This window comes from Gnatocerus cornutus, chromosome 1 (assembly GCF_029298725.1).
Source record: "Gnatocerus cornutus isolate USDA-ARS CGAHR chromosome 1, icGnaCorn1.1, whole genome shotgun sequence".
Classification (NCBI taxonomy): domain Eukaryota; kingdom Metazoa; phylum Arthropoda; class Insecta; order Coleoptera; family Tenebrionidae; genus Gnatocerus; species Gnatocerus cornutus.
In genome coordinates this window covers 15,339,343-15,348,714 of record NC_142233.1, presented here as the reverse complement: position 1 = coordinate 15,348,714, position 9,372 = coordinate 15,339,343, and the positions used below count along the sequence as shown (strand labels likewise).

At 40.0% G+C, this 9,372-nt stretch overlaps 2 protein-coding genes across 6 annotated transcripts; one reads left to right on the top strand and one right to left on the bottom strand.

Annotated features, from left to right (window-relative positions):
* Positions 1-480: 480 nt before the first annotated feature.
* On the bottom strand, positions 481-8,070 carry LOC148180485 (DAZ-associated protein 2-like). 5 transcript variants are annotated; one of them, XM_088029658.1, is made up of 6 exons: positions 7,985-8,070; positions 7,249-7,315; positions 2,146-2,247; positions 1,716-1,837; positions 1,522-1,668; positions 481-1,466 (listed from the first exon to the last, which is right to left on the bottom strand). In XM_088029658.1, the coding sequence occupies exons 1-6, from the start codon at positions 8,039-8,041 to the stop codon at positions 1,284-1,286; spliced, it is 678 nt and encodes a 225-aa protein (XP_087885784.1). In that variant the 5' UTR covers positions 8,042-8,070; the 3' UTR covers positions 481-1,283. The 5 variants fall into 5 exon arrangements, with proteins under 5 accessions (XP_087885784.1, XP_087885793.1, XP_087885803.1 ...); XM_088029667.1 differs by lacking the exon at positions 7,985-8,070 and adding an exon at positions 7,665-7,839 and having other exon boundaries at positions 7,249-7,348; XM_088029677.1 differs by lacking the exons at positions 7,249-7,315; positions 7,985-8,070 and adding an exon at positions 7,665-7,835.
* Positions 8,071-8,118: 48 nt separating this feature from the next.
* ND-B22 (NADH dehydrogenase (ubiquinone) B22 subunit) lies at positions 8,119-8,690 on the top strand. Its single transcript, XM_088029702.1, has 3 exons — positions 8,119-8,213; positions 8,266-8,408; positions 8,455-8,690. Exons 1-3 carry the CDS (start codon positions 8,119-8,121, stop codon positions 8,640-8,642), a joined length of 426 nt encoding a protein of 141 aa, XP_087885828.1. The 3' UTR covers positions 8,643-8,690.
* The last annotated feature ends 682 nt before the right edge of the window (positions 8,691-9,372 follow it).

Sequence of the window (9,372 nt, the reverse complement as noted above, 5' to 3'; positions counted from 1 at the left end):
CCAGGCCCGGATTAGGAATAAACTTGCTTGGAAGACCCTACCCTTGAAGAGCAGCGGGTGTAAGGGTCCCGCCTAGGGCTACCTTTACGTAATTCACCTCAAAAATGAAACCGGTGCTTAATAAAATGCCGGCTATTTCGCCGCAAGCCCGGGCCTGACTATATCATTAGTCTGGATATAATGAATCAAGTAGCATTCGGTTGGGGAAGTACCCTTCTGTCGAAACGTTCAGAAATCGAGCCACATCTTCACGTGGTGGCAGCCAACTGGATAAATAATTGAAGTCATAGGACTGGATTAGTTGGCCATGATCTAGTAATGACCAGCTGACTAGATGTGCAATTGTGACTGCAACTTCATGCCAAAACTACACAAACTTCACTTTGTACACAAAACACGTTTGTGGGATCACTGTGCTTCTTCAGTTGTTCTTAACCTCTAAACTATTTTAAAGTGGTGTAGGAGAATAAAACAACGCAATGACAGCATTACATTTTTCACAATAGATCTTTACAGTCTCACAATAGTTCAATTTCATTGTAAAAGTTTCAAGTAACAACAAAACATTAGTATAACAAAATTATGGCAAGTAACAAGAAATTTTTGTTGGTGTTTTTCAATTTTAGATTTACAGATAGTACACTGATCGTCTATCGATTGTTTCTTTGTTATTGACTAGTAATACATAAACTTGTACCTCCATGATAGTTCTTTTATTTGAAGGTAGCCTTGAAAGTCACGTGTAAGTAATAAAAGAAGTATCACGTACAAAGATCGCATTCTGAAGGGAAAGTTTGTTTACACGTTCCCTTCAGAGTGTCGTAAACTTATTGCCTACAAAATGTTATTACTTACGTAATAGTTGATAACAAAAAAGTACAATTTGAGGGAACATAAGTTACAATCTCATTATAAACACGAAAATATCATTTATTGCACGAGGATTCAACAAGAAACAAAAATATGTCGCACACAACACTTGAAACGTGAACTCACCTGCGGCTCGGTAACAAGATGGTCGCCCCAAATCGCCATTTTGCCTAAAACTGCCCGAGTCGCGCACACATCGGGCAGTTGCAGCCAACCTATCACTCTAACTTGTACTCTAATATATTTTTTTTCATTTTCAAAATTACCTATTTTATGAATTTTTATAAGATTTTTTTGAAGTTGTCAGCAATTCACGCACAAATGTCGCACTTAGGACATCAAACAAATGATATAGACTAGAGTGCTCCGAACTAGCCATGACGTTTTTCGATGAATTGCCTAAACCTACTTCCCTACCAGAAGGTGTACCCTCCATCCGACCCTCCCGCCAAGAACGAGTTCTTCTTCTGTCCTAACGCCACCTGGTGGCCGGCCATCGCCGCCAACTGCGCGGCGGACGGCGGCACGCCCGGCGGCGCAGGGGGAATCACCGGCTGAGCGATGCTGTCGAACCTGGCGCCGGCGTCATACCCGTTCTGAAAACACCCCTTAGTAATGTGGGCCCCCAGACACCCTCTTTCCGGTACTTACAGGTATCATGATTGTGGGTCTGAGCTGCGCCGGTTGCATTGCGTACGAGTAAGCACCAAGAGACGGATAATACTGCATGGGGGCGTAAGTGGGGTAGCCTAAGTACGTCGGGTAGCCCGCGGCGTACATCGTCCCAGGGTGGTACATCTTCAAACAGGGGGTAAACGTAAGGGGGCAACTCAGAGAACACTTACAGGTTGTCCAACGATGGCGGGGTGAGTGAGCGCTTGGTCGTACGTCGGGGGCGGCCCTTGGGGGTAAATCTGGGTCTGCCCCGGTATGACGTACGGGGAGCCCCCTGGGATCCCCGGCACCACTGCAAAGGAAAAAGCGTCACATTTCGCAACTCCACGTTGGCACCCTTGAGATTTCACTTCCACACCCAACTTAGCCGTTGGTACTCACGCTCACTCTCTAGATCCGGGCTCGCTGAGCTCTCTGAGCTCGCCTCCGTTATTTCATAGGCTTTTTCACCCGACGCCATTTCGACCTTTTTATGTTACAAACCGAAACGTTTATCTCGAGATAGCGATAAGAGCAGATAAAATAACAATCGACGCAATGGGGTCGCTTTTAGTGATTTGTCGCGAAATGCGATTAGCGCCCTGCCCAGGCCATATTTACCTCCATAGGGTTGTGGGGTCGGCACGGATTGATTAGCCTGCGGCGGCGGTTGAGGAGTGAACGTGGGTGCTGAAGATGGCGGGGGAACAGCGCCCCCTATAGCTGCAAATTGAATCAAAAGCACACTTTTAACATCTCAATGACTTGAGAAAACAAACATAAAAACCAAATCAAAATCGATTTGTGAATTGTATTAAATTTGTTTAATTTAGCAAATCATGATTAATCTCAACTAATTCGAAAAGAAAGCCAAACGAAAATCGAAATATTAGAGAAAAATTTGTAGTGAAAACACTGAAAATTTGTGACGTTCCCGTTTATGAATATAAACAGTTCAGTGCTCGAAGGTATGCAAAAATATTTCCCGTTTTTTGGTGGTGCTATTGTACGTGGACTGAATATTTTTGCACAAATTTTTCAGACGGATTCGACTAAATATATTACAAATACTCCTATAGCTAGTATTTACATTTAGAATGATACCGTACGTTATATTCATAGGAAAGATATTATTATTAAAAGCATGCAGTCTGCTCAATCCGCATTTGGTTCCTTCCACTGACTCCAAAAACGAATTTCAACCCAAATGCCGAAGGAACATTATGTGCAAAACCATGCAAACTAAAACCAAAACGAACTAAAAGTATGGAAATACAGTCAGAGATTGCATTTCCAGTATACAATAAAATAAAATTACCATGCAAAATTAAACTAAATATTCGATTCCAGGATTTGTGGTCCAGGAACCGTGTCGAAGCATGCGAAATATCTAAAAAACACGCCTAATGATTGTTATTTTCAACAGCAGGGAGAAGTTAGCTCGATTCAAAATGAAATTCTCTAACTTTGATCCGTCGAAACCTCCGCATGCCCGTACCACTATAAACCATGCAAAAATAAAAATCATTAGACCGAGTGTTGCGGTATATTGCTTCGTACTTTTGAGCGTTTTGCCCCAAACCAATATACCCTAGCACCATGCACAAGTAAGAACTATTTCTATCAAAAAATACTTAGTCTAGATTAGTCACATATTATTAATAAAGTAATTCAAACATTTTAAGTACAAAATCCCGTAGACCAGTGGCAGAGTACGCTCTACCCATCAAATTATGCGGTGGTTTGGTATGGTGAAGCGATAATTTGATAGGTACAGGCGGTTTTACGATATATTAGCGACGTAGAGGTGCTGCAGCGGTTTTAGCCAACATTGTAGCAAACACCGGGTGAATCCAGTAAGTACCACCCTACACCCACACACAACGAAAAGTATGGAACGCTACAGACAGCGGGGTTGCAAGTTTTGAGTGGCGCCATGTTGGTCCGCCATCTTGGGGCACCCGTCCAAACGCAGTGGTTCCCGCTTAAATATGACAGTTTTCGGCACTTTTCCACAATTCATGGAATTTTTGCATCACTTCAGTTTTTGACATTTCGAAAATTTCAGTCTAAACTTCATTTTTCCTGCAGGCGCCAAATTTAAAATGCGGCTCTGTGATTGGTCGTTCGGGAGAGCGAGTTACGCAATGTCAAACAAGAACTTTCACATTTGTCAGATTGCCACCAACTTGTAGGAGCATCAGCAATAAACAGTTTTTTTTATATTTTTCGAATAATAAAAAACTGGGCATTTTTTTGTGACGCCATCTATTAATAAACATTGACATGTATCCATTGCAGGTATCTAACTTATCCCTTTCAAGTCCTGCAGATTTCTAAAACTGCTGCTTTGTAAGTCGGTCAACTCCCTGCAGGAAAAATGACGTATAGTGTATACATTACTGCCAACTTTAACAAAAATGATCGTAATAATGAAATACAGTCGCGACCATGTTTTGGACAAGATTTTTCTGACATTTAGAAGATTAAAGTGACATTGTCACATTCAAATTATCAAATTTGAAGTACCCGCATGTCATTAAATACAGTCACTTCCATAAAATTTTAGACGTTACTTTTAAGGTATTTGAAGATTTCAGGGTAGTTGAAGCATTACTGTGAATTATTATCAGTAATTTTTATTAGGTTGGCAACAGTCTATTTTTTTTTGGTTTTGTTTAGACCTTCATAATCAGTCACACCAACCATTCTGACAGTTGAACATTAACATTGTTTGTCAATGTCAATCAAAGTTGTCAGTGCTGCCAACCCAATCCAAATTTCACAGCTCGCCTTAATGCTTCTACAGTCGCGACCATACTATTTCAGACGTGTAAAATTAATCGAAAATGACTGAAAATCCAATCGCGGCCATAATATTAAGGACGCCATTTATTTGATATTTTGAAAATTTAAATACAATTACTTTTGTAAAGTTGGCACCAAATTTGTGTTGGAATGTCTGTTTTTTTTGTGCAAATTTTCACATCAGTCATATCAACCATTCTGACACTTAAATATTAACATTATTCGTTACGAAGGGTCCGAATTTACAAAATTGCCAACTGCCACGAAGTTTTTGACAGTTTGAAGTTCAAGACAAAGTCGCCAGTGGTGCCAACCCAATCTAAATTTCACTGTGCGTCTTGATGCTTCTACAGTCGCAACCATACTATTTTAGACGTGTTAAATTTATCGAAAATAACTAAAAATACAATCGCGACCATAATATTACGGACGCCATTTATTTGAAATTTTGAAAATTTAAATGCAATTATTTTTGTAAGGTTGGCAACAGCCTACTTTTTTAGTTTAAACTTTCTAAATCAGTCATACCAACCATTTTGACAGTTGAAGATTAACATTATTCGTTACGAAGGGTCGGAATTTGAAGATTGTCAACTTCCAGCAGTGACATGTTATAATATACCTAGACGGTGAAAAGCCGGTGGTGGGGGTAGAAATCCGTGTTCCTGGCATGGGCCATCTTGGAAATAGCATTTGTGTATGCAATGATATAAATCTGGTACACCGGTGTATCAAATGTTGCCTATATTGCAAAATCCGTTTTACATTTTGAAAAGCAAAAAAGATGTAATTTTAATTTATCTAAGATGTTTTTTCGACGACGTCATTAACACAAGTAAATAATAATAATAAGTGTAAATACTAAATGGTCTGTAGTTTTTATATTGTATAAAAATATTTAAATATGTAGGAGTGATAATGATAAGTTTCGAAATTTTTTAAACTGGTCAAATAGAACCTAGCATTTTCTAATTAAAGCTCTTGTTTATTATTTTGGTTGTTTGGTATACAACTTTAGTCATAATTTATTAAATTTTGCATGTTTCTTCAAACTATTTTCGGTGGTTTATTTCAACTTAGAGTAAAACATTACACTTGAGAATTGCGGGTTGTCTAAAAATTTGAATCCACTATTTCCAATATGGCTGGTGAGTAGGAACATCATGGCGGGTACTTTGCACCATCTAGGTTATTTAGTTAAAGTCAATGACTTCCAGTAAGTTTTTGACAGTTTCAGGTTAAAGACAGTCGCCAATGATGCCAACCAAATCCAAATTCCACTGACCACATTGATGCTTCTACAGTTGCGGCCATACTTTTTCAGACGTGTCAAATTTATCGAAAATGACTGAAAATACAGTCGCAGCCATAATATTTCGGATCTCATTTATTTGACATTTTAAAATTTTAATTGCATTTAATTCTGTAAGGTTGACGACAGATTTCTGTTGAATGTCTGTTTTTTCTTATTTAAATTTCTGTTAAATATTAACATTATTCGTTACGAAGGGTCCGAATTTTCAAGATTGCCAAGTGCCACGAAGTTTTTGACAGTTTGAGGTTAAAGACATAGACGCCAGTGCTGCCAACCCAATTCCAATTTTACTGCCCGCATTGATGCTTCTACAGTCGCGACCATACTATTTAGAGGTGTCAAATTTATCGAAAAGTGCAATTACTTTTGTAAAGTTGGCAACAGTCTACTTTTTTAGTTTAAACTTTCAAAATCAGTCATACCAACCATTCTGCCAGTTGAATATTAAGATTATTCGTTACGAAGAGTCGGAAATTCAAAATTGCTACGAAGTTTTTGAAAGTTTGAGGTTAAAGACAAAGACGCCAGTGCTGCCAACCCAATTCAAAATTCACAGTCGCGACCATAATATTTTGGACGAGATTTTTCTGACATCTTGAAGATTCGTGTGGGGATTTACTGTTACTTTGACATATTATCGATAGTTTTTATAAGATTGGCAACAGATTTCTAATTTGTTTTTTTTGTTCGAATTTTCGTATCAGTCATACCAACCATTCATTAAATATTAACATTATTCGTTACGTTTGAGGTTAAAGGTCAAAGTGCCAGTGCTGCCAACCCAATCCAAATTTCCCCAGTCGCCTCCATGCTTCCTTTCTTGCTCCGATCATCTTCCTTTATCAGTAGTTTCAAGTTTGAGCTTCCTCATTTTAGAACCACCCTAATTAAATACTGAAACGGAATAATAAACAGCGAGCGCCGCCTTGAATATAAATATTTAATTATATCGTCGGAACGCGCTGAAAGTTTGCTCGCAACTCGTCAAAAAACTTCTAAACTTAGAACAAGGAATTTCATGGCTTGTCGGCAGAATCGATTTTTCTTTTCCCCAATTATTGCATGTCTTTGCAAGGTTTTCACAATACTCGAACTTATTCGTATGTCGGCTTCTCGATCGAAAAGTGTCAAATCTTGAGTTTTTGTAGGTAAAAACTGTAGTGCTGGTGCTAGTTACGACACGACTTCAATCGTGACCACTGTTATCAAATTGGGTTGCCATATACCCCGCGGTTTAATTTAAGACGAGTGGGCCGATTTGATCGATCTTTATGGCGAAATTACAGGTTTCGGTGCCCCAAGTTGCATCATCGCTCCCACGCGTCGGAAAAGCTGGGGGCTGAGTGCAGGTTTCATACTTTTCGGACTTGATCATGCAGTGAATAGACCACAAAGTCTAATGTTGGACCACTGAGAATTTTTACATCTCCAGCTACAGTAATTGTAACAACCCTGCATTTGGTTTTGATTAGATAAAAACTTGTATTGAATGCAGTGTTGTATGCAATCCCAACCAAAAATCTAGTGAAGGTAAAATCGTTGAGCGGGTATAACCAACAAGCATCAGCCACTGTTTAAAACACATGAAAATAAATATGTACTGTATTCTTTGCAGTCCGAGATCCTTTTCCGGGCACTGGTCCTCCGCAGTTGGTATAAAACCAGGCGCTGGAAGTAACACATGTCATCATACAACTCGCCCTAAATCACATCATTTTATTAAAATCCCTACTGCAGTATTTTGCAATGTAGGACAAGGCTATTAAAAAGGCATGGGAACAGAATGAGCAAGAACATGTGAGTTACCTGATTCAGACAAAGATAACCTAACTGTTAGTATTGATTGGAACATCCTGCATGGAATTATGCAATTTTTATGCCCAAATCTGCCCCCGCGGAACTTTAAATCACTCGAATGAACGGGTGGATGCGATCGGCACGCGGGGGCCCCGGAGCCCTCCAAATGGGGCGATTATTCAAGCTACCCGCGGGCTCCACACCAAACCATCAGACTTACCTTTCTTGTCGCTCATTTTCACGAAGGCCTCTACAAAGCAAATTGTTAGCTAATTATTTTATTAATTACGCTGCTACACTAATATTTATGGAACACAACACTCTTCACTAGTTCACAGCCCAAACGTCAAACACCGCGCAGGCGTGCCAACCTGACGCCCCCGGAAGAGCAAGGTCGTTTCCAACATAGAGGGATCCACCCCACACCGCCTTCCAGCTAACTTCACAGAGTCAAATCGATAATCTTCATTACCTGTGTCAAATCCCCCTCAATGCACGTCACCATTACTCGTTTGATTACCAGTGGGTAGTCAAAATTACCTTAAAAATCGACGAAATTCCGGTGGTGCTCCCTCTAGTTTTTTCGTGACATCGCATCTGTCACCTGTCACTCGTGTTGACATCCGCGAACTGACAGCCCGAAAATTTAGACCCATTATCGAAATTCCACTACCATGTCCGTGCCTACAGGGCTCGTTTCCCACACTGCCAAAGTCAAGAGCCTCTACAAGCAAGCTCTCCGCTGCCTAGAATGCTGGTACGACCGCAGGTACCCCAACCCCCTACATTTCTAGGTTATGTTCTTACATAACGTCTTTCAGAGAAGTTTATCGTTACCATGCCGTCTTGATGCGCCAACGCTTCGACGACAATAAAACCATCAAGGACATGCGAGTGGCGAAAGATTTAATCTCCCAAGGCCAGGAGGAGTTGTTCCAGAAGCAGCACTGGTTGCCCCGAAAATGTGAGGTTAATTCCGCTTTTTTGGTAAAAGTAACGAGTTTTTTCAGTCCCGTTGTCTCCCGGGGGTGTTGCGTGGGGACGCGAAGTCACCCCGCCGGATTGGGTGGTCGATTACTGGCACCCCCTTGAAAAAGCGCAGTATCCTGAATATTTCGCGAGGAGGGAGCAGAGGAAACGGGAGTATATTAAGCTCTGGGAGAAGAAGTTTGGGAAGACGGAATCCCTGGGTCATTGAACTCATTGTGTAAACATTTATTTAGTGTAATAAATAGTGACTAACAAACTTTAGTAACAAATATGAAAACATTGCGACCATTTCAAAAATTAACCAAGCAGGCCTTGACTTTGTAATTGGTAACACTGTCACCAACTAAAAGTCATGGCTTGCTTGTTTCAGTGTTAACTCCCCAGGCAACTTGATCTAATACTCCAAAACTGACATCAATTCACTCGGTAACTCACAAATAAGACAGTCCCTGGAGTAACCGTGTAAATAAGACAGTTTCTGGGGTAACCGAGTAAAAATAACTCGTATATAAGAGAGTCTCTGGAGTAACCGTGTAAATTAGACAGTTTCTGGAGTAACCGTGTAAAAATTACTCACAAATAAGACAGTTCCTGGAGTAGCCGTGTAAATAAGACAGTTTCTGGGGTAACCGAGTAAAAATAACTCGTAAATTAAGCAGTCTCTGGATTAACAGTGTAAATTAGATAGTTTCTGGAGTAACCGTGTGAAAAATAACTCGTAAATAAGACAGTGCTTGGAGTAACCGTGTAAATAAGAGAGTTCTTAGAGTAATTTTGTTAAAAATAACTCACAAATGAAACAGTCCTTGGAGTAACCGTGTAAATAAGAGTTTCTGATGTAACCAAATAAAAAATAACTCGCAAATTAGACAGTTCCTGGATTAACTATGTAAAAAATAACTCACAAATGAGACAGTCCCTGGAGTAACCGTGTAAAT